Source organism: Salvia miltiorrhiza, chromosome 1 (assembly GCF_028751815.1).
Source record: "Salvia miltiorrhiza cultivar Shanhuang (shh) chromosome 1, IMPLAD_Smil_shh, whole genome shotgun sequence".
NCBI classification, from domain to species: domain Eukaryota; kingdom Viridiplantae; phylum Streptophyta; class Magnoliopsida; order Lamiales; family Lamiaceae; genus Salvia; species Salvia miltiorrhiza.
In genome coordinates, this window is record NC_080387.1 from 37,391,853 (window position 1) to 37,414,667 (window position 22,815).

Genomic DNA, 22,815 nt, shown 5'->3' on the forward strand with positions numbered 1-22,815 from the left:
AGTATTTCAAGAACCTTCGAGCTTGTTCGAGAATCAAATGGAAGAGAAGAATCAGAGGATTAACTAGAGATTGCAACCCGCATAAATCTATCTTCAAATCTATCAAATTATCTTTGTAACGCATTTTGTATTTTATCAAATTGAAATACAAAAAAATTTGTGTTTACAAATTTTGGCACGCCCAGTGGGACATCTCTACCTCTCATCTCTACTCTTCACCAAAAATCTTGAACAATGTCAATTCAACCAAATACAACTACTCCAACTTCATCTAAAGGTTCTTCGGAAGGCATCGGTATGATCACGCGAAGCAAAGCAAAATTGATGCAAGAGGTGTCCAAGTCGACCTCCCGTCTTCCATCTATCCATGAAGAAGATGACAACTTTGAGAGAAGCTTCATATTCCCCACTGAAAATTATCAACTCCATGCAAGTGTCATGATGACAAACACTTCCACCATGGAGGAACAACTCTTGAACTTGACAAAGATGGTTGAATCTCTAACCAAGCACATCCAAGAGCAAGATACCCAGATTGCAAAGCTTAAAGGAGAAAAAGGAGATTCAAGCCACGCCAACAACGATAGGGAAGGCGAAGAAAGCGAAGAAGATGGAGAGAATAACGATGAAGAAATCTCCAAAGACAAATCAAAGAGTGATGGAAAAAGGCCTTCAGGAAAAGACATTCTCTTCTCGTCTGGTGGCCTCATTCCCATTGACCAACTCAAAGAGTTCATCGAAGCAACAATGAAGAATAACTCCGATGGAAGCTCCAAGTCATCGTTAACTTACTCCAAGCCATATACTCGGCGAATTGACAGTATGAGGATGCCTCTTGGCTATCAACCACCAAAATTTCAACAGTTTGATGGCAAAGGAAATCCAAGACAACATGTGGCTCATTTCATTGAAACATGCAACAACGCTGGTACTTATGGAGATCATTTGGTCAAACAGTTTGTTCGCTCATTGAAAGGTAATGCCTTTGATTGGTACACCGACTTAGAATCAAACTCAATTGATAGTTGGGAACAACTGGAGCATGAGTTCCTCAACCGTTTCTATAGCACTAGAAGAACTGTCAGCATGGTGGAGCTCACAAGTTCACGTCAATTCAAAGAAGAGCCAGTCATTGACTACATCAACCGATGGAGAAACCTTTGTCTCAACTGCAAAGATCGATTGTCTGAATCATCTGCCATCGAAATGTGTATTCAAGGGATGCATTGGGGCTTGCAATATATTCTGCGAGGAATCCAGCCAAGAACATTCGAGGAACTAGCCACTAGAGCTCATGATATGGAGTTGAGCATGATGGCAAGAGGGATCGAAGGACCACCAATCCAGGAGTCTAGCAAATTCAAGCCAGAATTCAAGAAAGGAGGAAAACCATATGACAAAGCACCAAAGAAGGAATCTATGGCAGTGAAAGCAACTTCTGTGAAATTTCTAAAGAAAGAAGTTAATCAGGAAGACAACCAGAATGCTCCACGAGACAATCAGAACTCTTCCCGAGACATGGGGCAAAGAAGACTTACCTTGAAAGAAATGCAACAAAAGCAATACCCTTTCTTAGACTCTGATGTTTCAGGAATTTTTGATGACCTGCTCAAAGAAAAGCTTATCGAGTTGCCAGAAATGAAGCGACCAAATGAAGCAGGGAGGACAGACGATCCAAATTATTGCAAATACCATCGTCTGGTTGGGCACCCCATACATGATTGCTTCATCTTCAAAGACAGGGTCATGCGGTTAGCTCGAGAAGGGAAAATATCTCTTGAAGAAGACGCTAATACTGTAAATATGGTCTCCACCGACTTGAATGACATAATAGAAGGTATTGGAACCCTGTATGATACATCCAACCAAGTAGATGAAGAACCTGAAATAAACATGGAAGAAGGCAATGATGCATTGGCAATCACATTCTCCAATGAAGACTTGCAACTTGGATTCGAACCTCATAACAGGCCATTGTTCGTGAGTTGTTATACACAGGAGCAGAAGGTCAATCGAATTCTCATCGATGGAGGCTCGGCAGTCAATATCTTGCCACTAAGGACTTTGAAGCAATTGAGAATCCAAGCAGAAGAGCTGTCAAACAGTCGATTGATGATTCAAGGTTTCAACCATGAAGGGCAAAGAGCTCTTGGTACTATAAAGCTACGATTGCAGATGCAGGACATGGACTCCACGGCGTTGCTTCATGTGATTGATGCAAGGACATCCTACAATATGCTTCTAGGGCGACCGTGGCTTCACGAAAATGGTGTCATTCCTTCTACATTGCATCAATGCTTCAAATACTATCAAAATAGCACCGTAAGAAAAGTGGTTGGTGATCACAAACCTTTTACAGAAGCAGAGTCACATTTCGCCGATGCTCAATTCTATTTGGGAAGAACTAAAGCAACAATGGTGGAAAGGGATGTACCACAGGAGGAGTCAGGATCCCGCCAAGAGAAAGAATCTCGCCCAAAGATGGAAGGTTTCACCATCCCTTTGACTAAGATTGATGCCAAAAAGCCCATTCCTCAGCCACTCAAAGATTTTGTCCAACCAAAGCAAAGTGGCGCCACAGAACATGGAGATCTCTCAGACAAAGAACTCTCAAAACACTTTGGTCCGAAGGCATACAAACTCCTTGTGAATGCTGGATACAATCCCCAAGAAAGCTCCACGTCAAAGTCTCATGTGAGAAAAACTGCTAATACAAGCCAAAATCCCAAGGCAGGCTTGGGATACATGGTGCAAAGCCCCATTCGTATTGCCATCAAGAGAGCCACTGCTAACTATGCTAGCACCAAGCAAATCCCGAAGTCTTCAAGCAATCGGAGAACCCAAAGGGTTTCTGTTTTCAAAAGATTGGATGAAAGAAAAGCTCAACGAATATCTGTCTTTAAAAGGCTTGGCAAAGGCAAGTCATGGAAAAAGGACGTAACAAAAAGGGCCAGTGAATTGGACATAACAGAAAAGCTAAGGAGCTCGATTCCTTCTCGTATGAAGAGGTGTACCACTTTACTCATATCATGTGGAAAAGAATTGAAGGCCAAAATGAAGACAATCATCTTTACACGGGATGCCGAAGACGATGAAGATAGAGAGAGTGTGGCTTCATCTTACTACATTACTAATGGTGCTAACAATCCAATTTCTCATACTACTCAAGGTCAAGTGCGTTGCGAAGATATTGTTACATCAAACCATATCACCTCATGTGAAGAAGTGGTTGTCGAAGAAGAAGACGCTGAAATAGCTCCTCAACAGTTTGAAGAAGGAGTTAAGGCTACTGTTGATGAATTGAGAGAAATTAATTTGGGCACTATTGAAGATCCACGACCCACTTACATCAGCGCATTGCTGACCGTTGATGAGGAATACTCATATATCGAATTGCTCAAAGAATTCAAAGACATCTTTGCATGGTCTTATAAGGAAATGCCGGGGTTGAGCTCCAAGATAGTTGTTCATCATTTAGCTGTTAGAAAGGATGCACGACCAGTCAAGCAGGCCCAGCGCCGATTCCGACCAGAATTAGTTCCTCTAATTGAGGCTGAAGTGAACAAACTCATCAATGTGGGGTTTATTAGAGAAGTCAAATACCCAACATGGATTTCAAGCATTGTTCCAGTGAGAAAGAAAAATGGGCAAATTCGTGTATGTGTTGACTTCAGGGACTTGAATGAAGCATGCCCCAAGGATGACTTTCCATTGCCAATTGCCGAATTGATGATCGATGCCACAACTGGACATGAAGCATTAACCTTCATGGATGGATCTTCCGGTTACAATCAAATTCGCATGTCACCAAATGATGAAGAGTTAACAGCATTTCGAACCCCGAAAGGAATCTATTGCTACAAAGTGATGCCATTTGGGTTGAAGAACGCCGGTGCCACTTACCAAAGAGCCATGCAGAAGATATTTGATGATATACTTCACAAAAATGTTGAGTGCTATGTAGATGATTTGGTGGTTAAGTCTAAGAAACAAAGTAATCACCTACAAGATCTACGAATGGTTTTTGAGCGATTGAGAAAACATCAGTTGAAGATGAATCCACTAAAATGCGCATTTGGTGTCAAGTCTGGCAAATTTCTTAGGTTCATCGTTCGCCATCAAGGGATAGAAATTGAACAAGCAAAGATTGATGCCATACTAAAAATGCCCGAACCTCGAAATATCCATGACCTGAAAAGTTTGCAAGGGAAGTTAGCATACTTACGAAGGTTTATTTCAAATTTAGCTGGAAGGTGTCAACCATTTAGCCGAATTATGAAGAAGGGTATACCATTCGAGTGGGATGAGTCATGTAGAAATGCTTTCAAGAATATCAAATCTTACTTGATGCAGCCTCCTGTATTAGCAGCACCTGTGCCAGGACGCCCCTTGATTTTGTATATTGCTGCTCAAGAACGATCCATGGGAGCTCTGCTTGCGCAAGAAAATGAAGGTGGAAAAGAGAATGCATTATACTACTTGAGCAGAACAATGACACCAAATGAGTTGAAATATGCTCCAATTGAGAAGCTGTGTTTGGCATTGATTTTCTCCATCCAAAAGCTTAAGCATTATTTCCAAGCTCACACTGTCCGCCTTATATCCAAGGCAAACCCTTTAAAGTTTGTGATGTCAAGACCTGTTTTATCTGACAGGCTTGCACGTTGGTACCTCCAACTGCAACAATTTGAGATTGTGTATGTTCCTCAAAAGGCTGTGAAGGGACAAGTGTTGGCAGACTTCTTAGCAGACCACCCAATTCCGGCTGAATGGGAGCTAAGTGATGACCTCCCGGATGAAGATGCACTTGTAATCGATGTCGCCCTACCATGGTGGATGTTTTTCGATGGAGCATCTCATAAAGAAGGTGCTGGTGCCGGGATCGTGTTCGTGACACCAGAACGTCAAGTGCTGCCATTTTCCTTCACTCTAACTGAGAATTGCTCTAACAATGTAGCAGAATATCAAGCTCTGATCCTCGGTTTGGAAATGGCGTTGAATATGCAGCAATCTCACCTCAAAGTATATGGTGATTCTAAATTGGTGGTTAATCAAATACTTGGACTGTATGAAGTGAAGAAACCTGAATTATTGCCATACGTCAAGTATGCTCGCAAGATCATTGAGTGGCTTGGAGATGTGGAAATCGAACATGTTCCAAGAAGTGAAAATAAGCAAGCAGATGCCTTGGCTAAACTCGCGTCTACCATAGCTATGATCAGTGGCGAAATTCAAATTCCAGTGTGTGAAAGATGGGTTATACCACCTATTTTTGAAGAAGAGAAATGCGAAGAAATTGAAAGTCATCTTGTTGAGGTCTTCGAAATTGAGGAGGAAGATTGGCGCCAGCTGTTGGTCGATTACTTGAAGTATGATAAATTACCAAATGATCCACGTCGAAGGGTTGACATCCGACGGCGCGCCACTCGTTTCATTTTCTTCAAAGGGACGCTTTATAGGAGGTCTTTTGATGGAGTATTTCTCAGGTGCCTAAGTAGTGAGGAAGCTGCTAAAGCCATGGAAGAGGCGCATTCTGGCATTTGCGGTGCTCACCAGTCAGGTCCAAAGCTGCACTTCCGAATCAAGAGGATGGGCTACTACTGGCCAACTATGGTGAAAGATTGTTTGGATTATGCGCAAAGATGTCAAGCCTGCCAATTTCATGCAAACCTCATCCATCAGCCGCCCGAACCACTACACCTCACGGTTGCGTCCTGGCCTTTTGATGCCTGGGGCATGGATGTTGTTGGTCCATTGACAAAATCATCAGGGGGGCATTTATACATTTTGGCAGCGACCGATTACTTCTCCAAGTGGGCTGAGGCGATACCATTAAGAGAAGTGAAGAAAGAGACCGTTGCTGAGTTTATCAAGACCAACATCATCTATCGCTATGGAGTTCCTCGCTACATCATAACTGATAATGGAACACCTTTCAGCAACACGGTGATAAACAAGCTTTGTGAAAAATTCGGCTTCAAGCAACGGAAGTCATCGATGTATAATGCACCGGCAAATGGGTTGGCTGAGGCATTCAACAAGACTTTGTGCAATCTGTTGAAAAAAATTGTTTCAAAATCAAAGCGTGACTGGCATGAACGTATTGGGGAAGCATTGTGGGCATATCGAACCACCTATAGAACTCCTACGCAGGCAACGCCTTACTCTTTGGTATATGGGGTTGAAGCTGTCATTCCTCTCGAGCAACAAATTCCCTCTTTGAGAATGGCCATTCAGGAAGGGCTAACTGAAGAAGAAAATGCACGTCTGCGTCTGGAGGAACTCGAAGCTCTAGATGAGAAAAGGCTGGAAGCTCAGCAAAAGTTAGAATGCTACCAAGCTCGCCTCTCAAAGTCTTTCAACAAGACGGTGCGAGTGCGTTCTTTTCAAGTTGGAGATTTGGTCCTCGCTGTGAGGAGGCCAATCGTTGTCACTCATCGTGTTGGAAACAAATTCGTATCAAGATGGGATGGCCCATATGTTGTCAAGGAAGTCTACACAAACGGAGCATACAGGCTTCTTTCTGATGACAACGTCAGAGTTGGGCCTATCAATGGCAAGTTCCTGAAACGTTACTATCCTTGAAAGGTGGTAGAAGTTGAAGCATGTACATATGTATATAGTTTAATGCAAAAAAAAAAAAATAGAAAAACAGAAAAGCCAAAAAGATGAGTCAGATGAAAAACCAGAAATGGAGAAAAGCAAACAAAATGGAGTGTATGAAGACAGCTCCTTGACGCACGAGCCTAAACTGCATGTTACTCCTGGCCCGCATGAGTATAAACTGTGCACGGCACCCAATCTCAAACACTTGTTGATCCTATGAACTACGTTTTGACTTGATCCCTTTCAAAAGGGTACGTAGGCAGCTTAGATAATTTCTAAGTTCAGTCATAAGTTGTGTTTGACTCTTTTCAATTTATATCATCAAGTTATGATTTAAGTTGATTATGTGAAGCCAAAGACGTTTCATTCCAAAATAGCAAAGAAATCAAGTCATCAAAAGAAGCACAAGCATTGGGAGAAGATGTCAAAATATCCATGACAAACCAAATGAGAATCATCAAAAGAGGAATGATAAAAATGCAATATACTAAGCAAAAGGGTCTTGATCTCTCAAAATCTGCTGCATAGACTCTAGTGAAAGCTTCAAGGCTTCCAAATTCTTCAAGACCTCATCATTTCTCGAAGCCTCTTCAAGCTTGGCCAGGTCTTCCTTGAGTACCTTGATCTCACCACGAGTAGTCTTGAGTATCAGGCTTCGCTGCTCCAAAGACACCAACAATTCTTTCTTGCGTTTCTCCAACTCATCAAGATCCGCTTTTAAAGCATCACAATTCGCAGCATCCTTCTTCTCTTTGGCAAACTTCTCTTGAAGGCAAACCTTGACCTCTCGAACTTTGAGTGTGTGGCCTTCATTGATCTCATGAGAAGCCGACCTTACTTTATCAAAAGCGGTGGCTTTGGAGAATAGTTCATTAATACTATCTTCAAGGTTGGAAAGGTTAAGACCACAAATAATCTTCATACGGGAAATGCCACTCCGTATCTCGTCTTCAAGCGCCGATAGAAACTCGACTTTGGTTCTCTCAACCTTGTCACGAAGCTTTCCCCAGATGATCCTGCAGCACGACTTGAGTTCATCATCGATCATGCGTGTGGCATTGAACTCGGAAGGCGCCCCACATGATGGCATTGGTCGGGGGCGAGATTGTTTAGCAAGACAAGGAATCTCGTTTGACTTATTGGATTCAATGGATACACAGTCGATTGGTGAGCCCTTCTCAAGATTATTTCCAAACACTTCTTTCAAAGTCTACAAAAGGGCAAGAAGAAGATGCAATTAGAATGGAAATTATATATCAATACGAAAAGAAGATAAGAGATGAGGAAAGACCTTGTTCACATCGGCATCCACTAGAGTTGGCTCTTCCTCAACGTGACCCTCGGCCGGTTTTGAGGACCCCGCAATTCTCTTCTTTTTCCAATTACGCTCAGAATTGCTACTACCAGAATCAGCTATAAGGGTGGTAGAGACGACCTTCCTCTTTCCATCTTTGGAGTTGATTGCTTCTTCCTGATCTTTTCTTTTAAAAGTGATATGAGCCAGAGAAGAGATTTTGTTTTCAAAAGAAAATCTGTACGTCCTATCCCACCAAGTCTTATAGTCGACTGAACAATGTATCTTCATGTCCAAAGAAGATCGTGGAAAACATGCCCTTGATCGCGATCTGTGCAGCAAACACATGCGCCAAAGGTTGAGACCTTCTTCCAAAGATGTCCTTCGAATGTTCTGAGTAAGGCTGTTGGGTACGATTTGGTAATAGCTAAATTGACGGCTGAAGCGGTGAGGACCATAAGACTCCACGATGAAGTGGTCATCCAGCCGGCGAACCAAAAAACTCGAGCGAATAGCCATGAAGAAGCATTGCTCAATCTCTCTTGTATTTTCACCATCGACATAGAAAATGTCATCTTCCTTGGTGAATGTGGTACAATTCCAACGAATCGAATTGTACGACTGAATTCGTTCGCGGCACGCAATAGGCAGATAATACTTCGCAGGTCCTTCGCCTGAGTATAGAGTCATCTTGGCGACACCAAGGCTTCTTGGAAGGGGAATGTGAGTGTTGAAATAGAGCGCTATCCAACCATATATGAAATGAAAGGGTAGCGTCACCAGGACAAGAGAAGGCTCCATAGAACTAGAGATAGTGTTCAACCCTTTGTAGATGCTGGCTAGAACTGGAGCTGTAAGGGCAACTTTCTGTTTGCACGCCATCAAACTTGCCATTTTGAAAGAGGTTGGTCTAATCGACATGGCATCACCATCTGGAAAAACAAAGATACACAACCAGCAAGCTATATGAGCTGCCAAGTACATAGTGGTGTGATACTTGTCACTAGCATCAAGCTCGATGAATGGAGCCCTTTCTTCAGAAGACCATGGTTGATGCGCTTCAAATGAACCACTCGGATTATGAGTCGATTTGGGGCGTTGAGATTTCTTAGCCCTGCGAGCAGGAGGATGAGAATACTTTGAAGCTTTCTTCGACCAAAATTTGATCCATTCATCGATAGAAACTAAGCTCTTAGGATCCTTGCCATCACGATACTTAAGAGAATAGTAAGCAGAGAGTAAATATCTACAACTCAAGGGAATGAACGGGTTGCCAAACTGATCTTTGCCAAGAATCTCTTTCGCGCAGGGTACAACCTCATCATACAATGTCCCGGTACACGGAAGCCCTGATAGATACTGTAAATCCCATAGAGAAATAGACATCTCGCCAGATGAAGTGAGAATGGTGTTCGTCGCAGGACACCAAGCTTCACAGAACGCTTTAACCATCTCGGGCTGGCAATCATAAGTGAAAAGAGAGGCATAAACTGCATCATAGATACCAACAACTCGGAGTTCATTCCCGCAGCGGCTAAGGATATCTTCAGTCCACTCCCAATAGCCTTCAAAGAAATGAAATTCCCCACGAAAGCTTGTAACCCTTCCCCATTTGGCATCTTTATCGATGATCCTTCGCCTCAAAGTCAATAGAAAATTGGATTCCTTGCTTTGCCAAGGACGGGCCGGATGCAATGTATGAGCCTTCGACGCTTTGTTCAAACTAATCTCGCTGGTCCATTCCGACTGATATAGAGAATTCAAAAGTTTGGGCCAAGGTTTCACATAGTGGCCTATCAATGCCGGAAATACTCTTAGATGCATGCCCATTTCCGTCTCTTGCTCATCATCACTCAAAATCAGCAAATAGTCTTGACCCTTGACCACAATATCTTTGAAGACCACCATCGTGACACTGCAAGGAAGCAACACATCCAGACTTAGAAATTTATTTGCATTTAAATAAAATGTGAATTAAATTCTAGTCAAGATAAAAGGAGGCAAGCAAAAGGAGGCAAGATTGAATTATATATATATATATATATATATAGAAATTCAATCATTAAAAAAAAAAAAAAAAAAAAGGCCACCACTCCTTGAATTATATATATATATATATATATAGAAATTCAATCATTAAAATAAAAAAAATAATAATAAATAAAATAATAAAAAAATAAAAAAAATAAAAATAAAAAAAATAAAAAAAAGAGGCAAAAAAAAAAAAAAAAAATCGGCCCACTCCTAAACTCTCAAAAAAAAAAAAAGGCCCATCTCCCCTTACTTTCCCTCACTAAAACCAAACACTTTCTTCCCTCACACACACATACACGCAGAAGAGAGGAGCAAATAAAGCATGACTTTGGTTTCCTGGGCAAAGAAGAAGCTGGCAAAACTTAAAGTTCAAAGCTCCAAGCGGCTGCTGCTGCTCGTGCTGCCTCCGGTCGACTCTCGCCGCGGCTGCTGCTGCCGCGAGTTCGCCAACTCGCAGGCCCTCGGCGATCACCAGAACGCGCACAAGAAGGAGCGGCAGCAGCTCAAGCGCGCCCAGCTGCAGGCCAGCCGCGACGCCGCCGCCTCCTACATGCGCAACCCCATGGTCTCCCCTCTCTCTGCCGATCCTCCTCCACCTTGAAAGATTCCGAGTTCCCCGCCTCCGACGGCCGGAAATACGAGTGTCAATACTGCTGCCGCGAGTTCGCCAACTCGCAAGCCCTTCGACGATTCCAAGCTCAAAAATCTCTCCTCTCTCTAAAAGGAAGCACAGTTCAAATTGAAGGAAAAAGAGGGGTGGTTCTCGGCGGTACCTCCAGCAACTGTGGCAGATGGGACTCAACGTAAGTCTTGCAGTTGACGACGACGGCGTAACGCGGAGACCCAAAAATTCCGCTGCTGCCGCTACTATCGGCTTCTAGCTCTACCCTCAACCGCTGCTAGAACGGAACCACGCAAATGAGAGTGGCTTTGGTGAAAAGAGCTGCACATCATAAAAAAAAGGGGGTTGTAAGTGTATTGCCGATGATATCTCGGCATAGAAGTTGCGGAGAAGAAATGAAGGTTACCTACGCTGCCAAAAGTTTTCGCCATCTTTGTTAGCACCCGCTGCATTTCTTCCGCCATTAGACGATGCAAGGAATAAATGAAAAAAGAATAAGTGTTTTATGGCTGCTAACAAAAGAAGCAAGCTACTATAGTTATGAAATGAAACACTCCTTCTTGCTTTCTTAAGATGAAACTGGCTCTTTCAAAAAAAAAAAAAAAAAAAAAAAAAAAAGGATGAAACTGGCTATCTATCAAAGGAAGAAATGAAATACGAAACAAAGAAAATGAAGAAGAAGGAGAGTGGCTGTTGCTGCTAAGGGGAGAAAACAACCCTTTATTTATAGGAGAACAGAGGGATGAATCTTAAAACCCTAATCCTAGCTGCTAGCATACAAAAAAGAAAAAGGTGGAGCTCCAGCTGTTTTCCAGCCTGCAACGGCTCTCAAGCAAAAAAAAAACTTGCTGCGAAAAGGATAAAAGGACAGTGGAGTTAGCTGGAATTGGAGTTGTGTTGCTGGGTGCAACAGTACTCATCAGAATAGGGCCCGCCAGATATAAAATATTGGGCCTAGTTGGTAATAAACGTATAGGCTGCCATCTCTTCTTTTGGAACAAAACTCATGTGGGCTGCTATTGGATAGAAATTGGGCTTAAATCTAATCCCATCATCTATTCATACGAAACATTGGGCCTATTTAAAAAAAAAAAAAACAAAAAAAACAAACAAAAGAAAGACACTCCTAAATACGAGTATAAACTATTTAAAATTTACAAAATTCAAATCAAGAACTCCTAAATACGAGTATAAACTATTTACAAATTCAAATCCAAGTCAAGAACTCCTAAATACGAGTATAAACTATTTATAAATTCAAAGAAATTCAAGCACTCCTAAATACGAGTATAAACTATTTGAAATTCCAAAATCAAATGAAGAACTCCTAAATACGAGTATAAACTATTTATAAATTCAAAAGAAATTCAAGAACTCCTAAATACGAGTATAAACTATTTATAAATTCAAAAGAAATTCAAGAACTCCTAAATACGAGTATAAACTATTTATAAATTCAAAAGAAATTCAAGAACTCCTAAATACGAGTATAAACTATTTATAAATTCAAAAGAAATTCAAGAACTCCTAAATACGAGTATAAACTATTTAAAATTTCAAAATCAAATGAAGAACTCCTAAATACGAGTATAAACTATTTACAAAATTCAAAATCAAGAACTCCTAAATACGAGTATAAACTATTTAAAATTTCAAAATCAAATGAAGAACTCCTAAATACGAGTATAAACTATTTACAAAATTCAAAATCAAGAACTCCGCGATAAGAGTTTAAACTATCAAGATATATTTCGAGACTCGTCTATTACCAAAGACGTTTCGTCCATAAACAAGTCTCGATGGGGCAATTTGTAGACAATTAAATTGTCGTCGAATTAAATCGTGCCACGTGTAAATTCATGAATTAAATATTCAATTATATTTTCTATTTTATTAAATGGGATTTTATTCCTAATTAAATAGATATATATGATTAATGTTTAATAAAATGAATTAATGGGCTTATTGGCCACTTAAGGCCCTAAGGCCCATGCATGAAGGCCCAAAGCCCATAAAGCCCACGAAGCCCATCTCTAAAATCTATAAATAGAGGTGTTGGGGTGCTCATTATCACGACGTGAAGGAGTGGAAGATCGAAGAGTACAAAGAATTCTCTCTAGTATCACAAGTAGAAGAGGCGGAGAATTGGAGAGTTCAAGTATTCTTCCAAATATTCAAGTATCTTGAAGAATTCTATCTAACGTTCAAGTCTCCTTCAAATCTTCAATCGTTTGAGTATTCAAATCTTCAAGTATCTTTCGAATCTTCAAGTATTTGAGCATTCAAATCTTCAAGTATCCTTCAAAATCTTCAAGTATTCAAGGATCTTCAAATCTTCGAGTATTTCTTCAAATGTTCAAATATTCCTGCGAATCTTTGAAGTGATCTTCAAGTATCCAAAGAAATCAAGTTCAAAAGCTTCAAGGCATTCTTACAAATTCTAAGAATGTTCTCAAATCAAATCAAGTTCAATGTTCAATCCAAAATCATGACTTAAGTCCTTTGGATTGGCGTCATCAAAACAAGTATTTCAAGAACCTTCGAGCTTGTTCGAGAATCAAATGGAAGAGAAGAATCAGAGGATTAACTAGAGATTGCAACCCGCATAAATCTATCTTCAAATCTATCAAATTATCTTTGTAACGCATTTTGTATTTTATCAAATTGAAATACAAAAAAATTTGTGTTTACAGATACACCTACAAGAGTACAAACAGAAGATGACGAATATTTTCGCTATTCTACTGAACGTATTGTGAGCTTGTCTACTTATATAACTAATAGATATCAACTTCGCAATAGAGAAGCTCATAGAACTCTTCAAGGTGATTTGATTGAGCACATATGAGAAATTTTTGGCACTAACAATTAAATATGTAATTTGCATTTTTAAATTTCACGTATTGTACTTTGATATATTTAATTTCAGTTGTGTGTTTAATTCTTGTAATCTTCCTTTGTGATTGAGTTAAATATATAATATATGACAATGTTTAATTATAATATAATTACAATTTTTTTAAAAAAAATATTTATTTTATTTATTAAATATAATAAATAAATATTTAGTTTTAATTTATATTTTGTTTTAGATATTAAGATAATTTAAAAATAAAGTGAAAAAAAAATATGTAGATTGTGTTGGTGTCACCATTGAGAGTAAAAATTATATTAGATTGTGGATTGTCTAGATGAATGAGAGAGAAATAAATATTTTATTAAAAAATTGAGTAAGCTTGAGTTGGGGGAGCGTGACGAAGGTGGGTAGTCTAATTTCCAAAAGGGTGTTGTGGAATCCACAGTTTCATTAACCGGTTGGTTGGTTGAAAAAACCGACCGTTGAGATTGACAGCCTATCTCACCAAACCTCGCATTAAATCTACCTCACCACACCTGACCCCCCCACCTACCCCCTACCCACACTCTTCAAGAGAGAGCACTTCTTCTATTCGATTCTTGGTTTCGTTTTGAATCTTGATTGATTTGAGCCCTGTCTTTCGATGGCTAAGGTTTTCACTCTTGCTGAGGTTTCTGAGCACAACAACAGCAAGGATTGCTGGCTTGTCATTGGTGGAAAGGTACAATTTTTGGTGCCCTTTTTGGTATGGTGAAGTGGGTCGACTTGATTTTGTGTATTTGATGTGTGGGTGTGTCAAAGATTCAATCTTTGATCGATTCTTGAATTGGGTTTCTGAGTTTGGTTGGCTTTGGGATTTGTTTTTTCTTGTCTAGCTTTTTGAGTGTTGGCCTTAGTGTGTGCTTTAGAGTGCTTCAAGTCCTAGCTTGTTTTTGTGCTTCATGAGAGAGAGAGATTCGTTCATGGGATTCTTGTTAAGTTCTTTGAATTTGAGATTCTTTTAGTACAATCTCAGCTTCTAGTGCTGTGTGTGGAAGTAAATCTCATGTTTAAAGGTCCATTTTTTGGACAATTGAGTGAGGCAGATGCAGGGTTTTATATTTCTTAATCGACTAAAAGAGTTTCCCAGTTTGTAGCTGGTCACAAATAAAATTAATTTCCTTTTTACCAAATTGGTGGATCTAATTAAAATTAAGAATCTCCCATTAGAAATTCTCATTCTTTACCATCATTTTGGACAAGATCAGAGAACCCTTGTTTTGCTTCATATTTAAAAGCCTAGTGAGATATGATGAATCAAATTTAGCAACTAGAAAAAGAGTTGAACCAAAAATCATCATACAACAAATAGGATTAGTCTAGTTCATTGTTTGCTAAGATGGATTGAAATTTTAAGATATTTCAAGCCATTTGATGATTTTTACCATTTGAGCTAATTTTGTTTAATTCTTATCTCATTGAAATTGTGAGATTGGAGAAATCCTAATAATGTAAATATATTCAATTATGTATCTTATGGCCCCTCAATATACTTGCATCTTATTATACATTGTGTAGTCTAAACTCTCCAATCCCTCCTCCAAATTTGATCAGGTCTACGACGTGACCAAATTCTTAGAAGATCATCCTGGTGGGGACGAAGTTATAATATCTTCGACAGGTACTTGCCAATGACAGATTATTTTGAGGATGCAACTTATGATTTTGAGGATGTTATCCTCTCTAACAATGTATGGTTGTCCGTGGCTGCAGGGAAGGATGCAACCGATGATTTTGAGGATGTCGGGCACAGCTCCAGTGCCAAGGCAATGATGGATGAGTTCCTCGTTGGTGAGATTGACGCGTCCACCATCCCCTCCAAGAAGTCCTACACCCCTCCAAAGCAGCCCCATTACAACCAGGACAAGACATCAGAGTTCATTGTCAAGCTCCTCCAATTCTTGGTCCCTTTGATCATCTTGGGCTTGGCGGTTGGCCTCCGTTTCTACACCAAATCGGAGGCCTAGGCTTCTTGTTAGATCGTAGTCTCTAATAAGTTTCTTGAGGTTATTCTGTAACCTCTGTGATCTTGAGAGAGAGAGAGAGAGAAAGGGGTGTTTGATGTTTGTGGTGATTGAGGGGATATGATGTTTGTGTTATGTCAAAGTTGATTCTTGAAGAAACTCAGTTCTTGTTTTCTTCAACACTTTGTCTTACATCTTCTTACATTTTTGCTTGTTCCAAAAGGGTGGATTTGAGTCACGTAGAATGGTAAAAACAATGCTCCTAACAAGACATTTTTTCCTAGGAGAAATCAAACTATAAAAACTGTCACTATTTGGATCAAGAAACCAACTCCTATAAAAGGAAACACTAGGATTTTATCATGTTCCCCTTCCCCTTTCTGCACACATTGCCCAAAACCAAGAAATGGGAATTGTAGCAAGCCGAGCTGATGTCCTAACCCTGGTCCATCCGGGCCGCCGGGTCGAGCTATTCTGGCAGCCTGTCAGCGCCGGTGAGCTCATGAGGAAGTACCCCAGGCACTGCATTGCTAGGCCTGACGTGTTCGAGTTCCCATGGATCGCGGTCCACCCTCAAGCGATCCTGCCACCCGGCTGCGTGTTCTTCCTCGTCCCTTACTACACCATCCACGCGCTCCTAAAGAGCAGACAAGAAAAACATCAACAACAACGACGACAACAACAACAGTTTTGGGATGCCGGGATTTTGTACAGATTTATTAGGAGACTAATGAAAAAAAATATGAATCAAACAGAGGAGAGCAGCAGATGCTACCCATCTGATTCATCAGTCGACAGCAGCCGGCGGCCACGAGTCACTAGTGGCGAACTCAGTGAGTTGCTGCGGATCAAGCCCTGCTTGAGGCGGCAGGAAAGTAGTCGGAAAAAGGTCGACCTTAGGGTGACTTTTCTCGACCACCACCGCGATTTGAGCAGTCGGAGGGGCTTTCGATGTGATCAGGCCTTGCAAGTTTAATGAAACAAGCTAAAATCCACATAACTTTTGCTTCAAAAATCAATCTTTTAGTCACTGTATGGGAATTCTAGACTACCATACTTCAACAGACAAAAAAATGTTACAGAGAAATTGAACCAATGTTTTCATTCGTATCCTTTTCTAGTTCCCTATTTCCCTCTACTCGAAACCATTCCAAACTTTCTGTTTGTGGAGATCTCATTGGCTCAATTACACAAACAGAAGATGTGTAAAAAATTAAGGGTTCTTCCCTCTAAAGCTGATTCACACAATCAAAAATCACTCAATGTTGATTCACACAATCAACAATTATTAAGCCCGTATATTTTTGTACCGATTTTAAAGTTGATTCACACAATCAAAAATCATTCAATATTGATATATTCTAACGTCAATATCCCAATAATTAGAAAGCAAAACATGATAGATCATCACTTATATTATACTCCATCAAGCAGTCAAGAATGGAGAGAAAAATATAATTTAAAAAGAACACATCAAAATATATACCTACAAATTGTGTTGTTTTCATCGACAACAAAGTGCAACTCGATACGACAGATCCCTTCTAACCAATAAATTAAGGGTTGGAGTCACTAAAAGGGAAATAGATCCGGAATTATTACTGATCTTTAAATTTTTATTGAAAAAAATATTGTTTCATCTTCTCTGTGTGAGCTTAGAGTGAGTTATATGCGACGGCTTGGACGGCGAAGCGGAGCCCCTGGAATAAGTATGAACAAAAAGCCTCATCTTACCGATGGTCTTGGAGAAATAAATCATGAATTTCCTGGAGCCGGACTTGTTCATGTTCCTCTTCATGCACACATGCTCCTTCTCCAAATCGTTGAGCCTCATCCTGAGGCGAGCCAGCTCCAGCTTCAGCTCGCGGTTCTCGCGCCGCAGGGACGCGTAGTTGTCGCGAGGGGACATGGCGGCGCTGACGGCGCCGCTGCTCATCCGCCACGACTGGTGGTGTGCGGGCTTGACGGCGTCCTCGTCGGGAAAGGAGCACATCAGGGCGCTGCGGAGGCGGAGCTGCTCGTAGTAAAGGACTTGGACCACGGATTGGAGAGGGAGCCGCTCATTCTGGGCGGCGTGCGACCCGGCTTCTTGCGACACTTTCTGGAAATCGATCAGTTTGCAGACCTTCCTTCTCTCTTGATCTGTTAAGCCTTGATGAGCCTGGAAATAAACGCCCGGCTACAGAGTTTAGATTTTTACAACGTAAAATTATAATTTTATTAATAAAAATATAATACAACTTTAATATAAGAAAATATTAGGACGACCGATTTGGGGATTGGCTTCGTCTCTATAAACAATGCTAGAAATTATTGCACACTAAGGGTGTGTTTGATGTTGGCTAATACATTGTACTTAGCTAATTTAGCACAAATCAGTCTAGTGTTTAGTACTATTATTTAGTAATAATGCAGATGACCCGGTTTAATTCCATGACCCAATATTATTAATTCAGATTTCTTAGGATTAATAATACCACATCTCCCTAGGATTAACTTAAACCAGGATATTCTGTATTTAGTGATAATAACAAACACTAACTCAGTATTAATAATCTGTCATTATCCACGCTAAATATCCTGGTTACAAATTATCCTACATAATCATTGTAGTGGGCAAAAATCGTCAATTTGGCTCAAGCCCAATTAAGGTTATAGATCAACTTGAATCGATAATCAGGCTGGAGGTATCACATCCGGCCCAAGGGTTACCGCCCACCTTGTTGACGAAGTCACATGACCTAGCCATCAACCCTAAAAAATATCTTTCGCCAAGCTGACACAGTGAAAGGACGAATCTTTATGATCCCGTCCAAATCGCAACAACTTGAAAGTGGAAAGCGTGGACGGATAAGGTCAGCTTGTAAAACCCTAGCGGCTGGCTGCCCTTTATATAGATAGACTGACTAGGTTACAAGGGACACGAAATCCTACTTGCTCTCTACTCTTTGAATTCTCTCTACTCCGCCGCCTAGCCAACTTGGCCTATCTCCGCCTCCCATATTCCATTATCACAACATTGTCACCGTTTCCACCTCCGACGCCGCTTACAGCCTGGAGTAACCGCACACTCCAGCCTGCCTTTCTCTCTATTTCAATTCGTTTATCATTCTATTTGGCTATTCCGATACTGACTTGAGCGTCGGAGGCTCTACGGTCGACACCCCCACCCGGTGCTCAACCTAGGGCTCTTACGTGTTCTTGTGTTGACAGGTTGCTAGTGCCCAATCCATCCGGACGTGCAGATGTCAACTTCAATTGTAGATTTTAGCCTCTACAATCATTTACTGAAAACCAAACGAGTTTTGCTTTGGAGTTAACCGATTTGTATGAGAAGCCGGCTCAATCGAGTGGGTCTTTGACTCTTTTGAATTTTTGTATTTTCGTTTTTTCAATTTTTAACTATACTAATAAAATTCGTTACTATTTAATAACAAGGAAACTTATAAAAAATACCACATTTTAAAAGTGATATGTTTTTTAGTCCCTCTTTAAAAACAATTCTTTTGTATACCAAAATGAATTAAAGGACTAAAATACTCTTTACGGTCCCCACCACTTTAATTTTCGCGCAACATTACACGTGTCCACGATCATGATCATGATCACGATCGTGCCCACGATCATGATGATGGACACGATGGTGGACACGATGGTGGACACGATCGTGCCCATCGTGCCCACGATCATGATCACGATGGTGGACACGATCGTGCCTATCGTGTCCACGATCGTGGGCACGTGTCATGTTGCGTGGAAATTAAAGTGGTGGGCCGTAAAAAGTATTTTAGTCTTTTAATTCATTTTGGTATACAAAAGAGTTGTTTTTAAAGAAGGGCTAAAAAACATCTCATTCTTAAAAGGTGGTATTTAAAATCTCGAACCCTTTTAATAATACTAATCAATGTTCAATCAAAGTCAACTCAAAATATAAACATTCGTAAATTATTTTTATTTTGGTTTTTTGTCCGAAAAGCTATCCAACGAATTAATTAATATGCCTAATTAAGAAATCAACCGAGCTAGCTGCAACAACATAATGGTTTTGGAGTATTTTCGTATTTTCATGACTAAAAAATACATTAAAATATAAAATAAAATTCATTTTTAAATCTTAGATCATCAACATCTACGATTGATTCATTATCTTGTTGGATGAATTCATAGTCTTGAGTTTAAATCGTATAGATAACGAAAATTTATTTTTTTGTAATTCATATATTTACACAGTGAATTCATAAATATTTTACATAGAATTTATACATTTTAGATGGTTCGTATTTTATATTTTAATAGCTATTTTTATCCTAAACCCTCCCTATTAAGTGTATTTCAGTTTTTAATCGGTTCAGCCAAAATTAGATGAAACCGACCGATTTTCGAAATTTCGGTTATGTTGACTACCAAATAAATCGGGCGGTTTTAAGAGAAGTGCATTCGTTTTGGATTTTGAGCTCCCCTGTGCAGAAAGAAAGAAAGAAATGAAGCACGTAGCGACAGTACTTACTTTGAGGTAAACATCGATCGCTCGATACAGCCCGTCGTGTAGTGTTCGAGCATGCGCCGGGAGGCTCTCCGCCACCGCCACGAACTTGCTCAGCTTCAGATTCGCATCGGAAGCGATCTCAGTTAGGTAACTGTCCACCAATTTCGACACTTTAAACAACGCTGATTGCGAAGGCGAAGCTCCCGCCGCAGGGCTATCGCATTCAAACAGCGACATCCCTTCATCCAAATCATCATCCTCCTCTTCCTCACTATCACAATCCTGCTGCGAGAAATTTATCAATATCCGGTGGAATGTATCAACGTCAAACAATGTATCCCCCTCGTTCCCGCACGACGGGATCAGGACGTCGTCGAGGGCCGCGCCATCCAGCTGCGATCCAATCCTTCTCTCGAGGTCCACCCTGCAAGGGGCCGCGCAGCCCAGCGCCACCGCGCTCTTCAGCATCCCGAAGAGGAAGCTGAGAGGCACCGCGAACCTCTCCGCGGGGAGGAGCCCCACGATGGCCTCCACCACGAGCCTGGGCTCGTGGTCGTGGTCGGACGGCTTCCTCAGGAGCTCTTTCTCCGCGTAGCTCGCGAGGGCCGCCCCGATGCTCTCGGGCCTCACGCCCCGGCACTTCATGGCGGCGATCACGCGCTGGTACAAGTCGATGCGGAGCACCGAGAGATCCTCGGCCCACCAGTCTCCTCCTCCTCCTCCTCCCTTGCTCTGCCTGCTCATGTGGAGCCGGCCCGAGCTGCTGTACTCGAGCCGCGAGAAGCTCGAGGCGATCTGCTCGACGCATGCCTTGGAGGCGATGGCGTCGATGCAGCGGGGCACGATTCGGAGGTCGTCCGCCAGTGGGAGGAGATCCTCGCAGTGGCGGAGGACTTCCACGCACATCTCCAGGCTCTTGCACACCACGCTGTCCAGATACTCCTCGGCGCGGGCCGCCAGGTTGCTCTTTGAGTACTCCTCTGTCATCTCTAGGTAGTGAGCGGCGCAGTAGAGATGCGCCGCGTTTGCCGCCGTGATCTCGAAGTTGACGCCGTAGCAGAACTGCGCGGCTAGCTCGAACGACTCTGCGCCGCCCGGTAGGCCGCCGAGCTCGATTGTGCAGCCCTCGGAGTCGCCACGGAGCAACGCTACCAGCTTCCTGATTCTTCCACATCTTGAAATGAGAGGGAACTGCAAAATTTGCACGTATTGATTAAGAATTTCTGCAATTTCATTTGAGAATAGTGAATGATCAAGGAACTATTACATTGTGAATGAAGGATTACAGTCTCTTCTTCAACTTTTTAAAATGGTTAATTGAGATATAAATCCACAAACAAATTCGATTTTTAACAAATATTATTTTCTTAATCAAAAATTACATAACTTTTAATGTTTTTAAAATTCAGTTCGAATTGAAATTCCTACGTGGAAGTAGTAAATTAATTACGTGACATTAGCTGCAGATTCAAAAACAGTTTTGGCTTCTGAAGTGTGGAAGTAGTAAATTAATCACGTAATTAATTTTCGATTTAACCGTAGGATTAAGTGCGGTTGAATTCTAAGTGAAGTCGAATTTCAAAAAACTAGAAGTTCTTGTATTTTTTGACAAAAAAAAACAATTGGTATTGGTTAAAAATCAAATTTTGAATATATTGTGTATATTTATATGCAATTAAATATGAAAAATTATCAATATAGAAAGAGGTGGGGAATTTAGAGTTGAGAGTATTGAGACTTACCTTATGCAATGAGAATGTAGCAGCATCTACTTCAATAGTTAAATCACTTGGAACATCTCGAAACACCCTATGAAAATATGTAATTCGATTAGTTATATATTGAACAACTTAATCTCGACTAGCATTTTTGTGTCAAAACATACCACACTTGAAAATTCTCGAGTAAACATTGAAGAAACATTTACAGGAAATATATAAGTAGCTTAACTAAACATGAAGGGTATAGAAAAAAGATAAGGTTTTTATTAACAAAATTCATACATAAACTAACCATTCGCAACGCCGTTGGCGCCTCTTGCAGTTGGGCGACGGCGGCGGCTGGAGACGCTTGTCCATGGAGAAGGAATCCCAGAAGCGGAAGTTGTTGAGAGAGAAAGAGAGAGTGAGAGATGTTGCTGTTGGCAGAGTGGTTTAGCCATTTTGTCACACACTTTGTGTTCAAACCATGGATTACAGATTGTCCAAAACACTGGGCCTCTCTTGTGGGTCATCTCCTCAACAAAACAACAAAGTTTATATACTATACTACTCTCCAATTCTCAATTTTTTGAAAAGCATTACTGCAACATTTGTGCAAATTAATAAAGAAGCGTGAATAAAGGAACACACCTACACAATCGTTCTCTCTCTCTCTCTCTCTCTCTACATATAATGTAATACTATGTGTTTGTGATCTTTGATGAAAGTCAAGAATAGCAGTAGAAAAATAGGGAAAATTCCAAAAAGGAAGAAAGGTAAAAGCAAGAAAAAGAAGCGGGAAAAAAGTCGTTAGTCGATTTTAATAGTTAATTACATTTTGTCCCCCACAATCTAACCATACTTACACTTTTACTACCTTTTTTTCTTTGGGAGGAAGCTTTTATAAACTACAAATATTTATTAAGGTTTGAGATAATTAATAGAGATAGATAAGATATAAAGTTCATTGATTTCAATATTTCACCAATATATCTTCTATATAAAGTCTGTTATTATATGGAGCAATTTGCAATCATCGCTTCATATTTAAGGGGGATGCATGTTCGATTATCTGCGATAAAATTGATTCGAGATTATTCGTGATTAATTTTTTTTATGAAGAGGAGGCCAAGATTGATTAAGCAAGATTGATTCTACATGACATAGTTTTGAGATTAAGTATTGGGTCGAATCTACTAAACTGAACAATACA

The 22,815-nt window shown here is 40.6% G+C and overlaps 3 protein-coding genes across 6 annotated transcripts; 1 reads left to right on the forward strand and 2 right to left on the reverse strand.

Annotated features, from left to right (window-relative positions):
* Positions 1-6,948: 6,948 nt before the first annotated feature.
* On the reverse strand, positions 6,949-9,918 carry LOC131023782 (uncharacterized). Its single transcript, XM_057953372.1, has 2 exons — positions 7,898-9,918; positions 6,949-7,816 (listed from the first exon to the last, which is right to left on the reverse strand). Exons 1-2 carry the CDS (start codon positions 9,806-9,808, stop codon positions 7,094-7,096), a joined length of 2,634 nt encoding a protein of 877 aa, XP_057809355.1. The 5' UTR covers positions 9,809-9,918; the 3' UTR covers positions 6,949-7,093.
* A 3,883-nt stretch (positions 9,919-13,801) lies between these two features.
* On the forward strand, positions 13,802-15,596 carry LOC131023810 (cytochrome b5). Its single transcript, XM_057953415.1, has 3 exons — positions 13,802-14,134; positions 15,007-15,073; positions 15,166-15,596. The coding sequence occupies exons 1-3, from the start codon at positions 14,057-14,059 to the stop codon at positions 15,417-15,419; spliced, it is 399 nt and encodes a 132-aa protein (XP_057809398.1). The 5' UTR covers positions 13,802-14,056; the 3' UTR covers positions 15,420-15,596.
* LOC131023789 (BTB/POZ domain-containing protein At5g48800-like) lies at positions 14,015-22,270 on the reverse strand. 4 transcript variants are annotated; one of them, XM_057953399.1, is made up of 5 exons: positions 21,916-22,269; positions 21,645-21,711; positions 19,924-21,093; positions 17,151-17,595; positions 14,015-16,053 (listed from the first exon to the last, which is right to left on the reverse strand). In XM_057953399.1, exons 1-5 carry the CDS (start codon positions 21,978-21,980, stop codon positions 15,947-15,949), a joined length of 1,854 nt encoding a protein of 617 aa, XP_057809382.1. In that variant the 5' UTR covers positions 21,981-22,269; the 3' UTR covers positions 14,015-15,946. The 4 variants fall into 4 exon arrangements, with proteins under 4 accessions (XP_057809382.1, XP_057809366.1, XP_057809375.1 ...); XM_057953383.1 differs by lacking the exon at positions 14,015-16,053 and adding an exon at positions 16,062-16,379 and having other exon boundaries at positions 21,916-22,270; XM_057953392.1 differs by lacking the exon at positions 14,015-16,053 and adding an exon at positions 16,062-16,379 and having other exon boundaries at positions 17,151-17,577; positions 21,916-22,267.
* Positions 22,271-22,815: the final 545 nt, after the last annotated feature.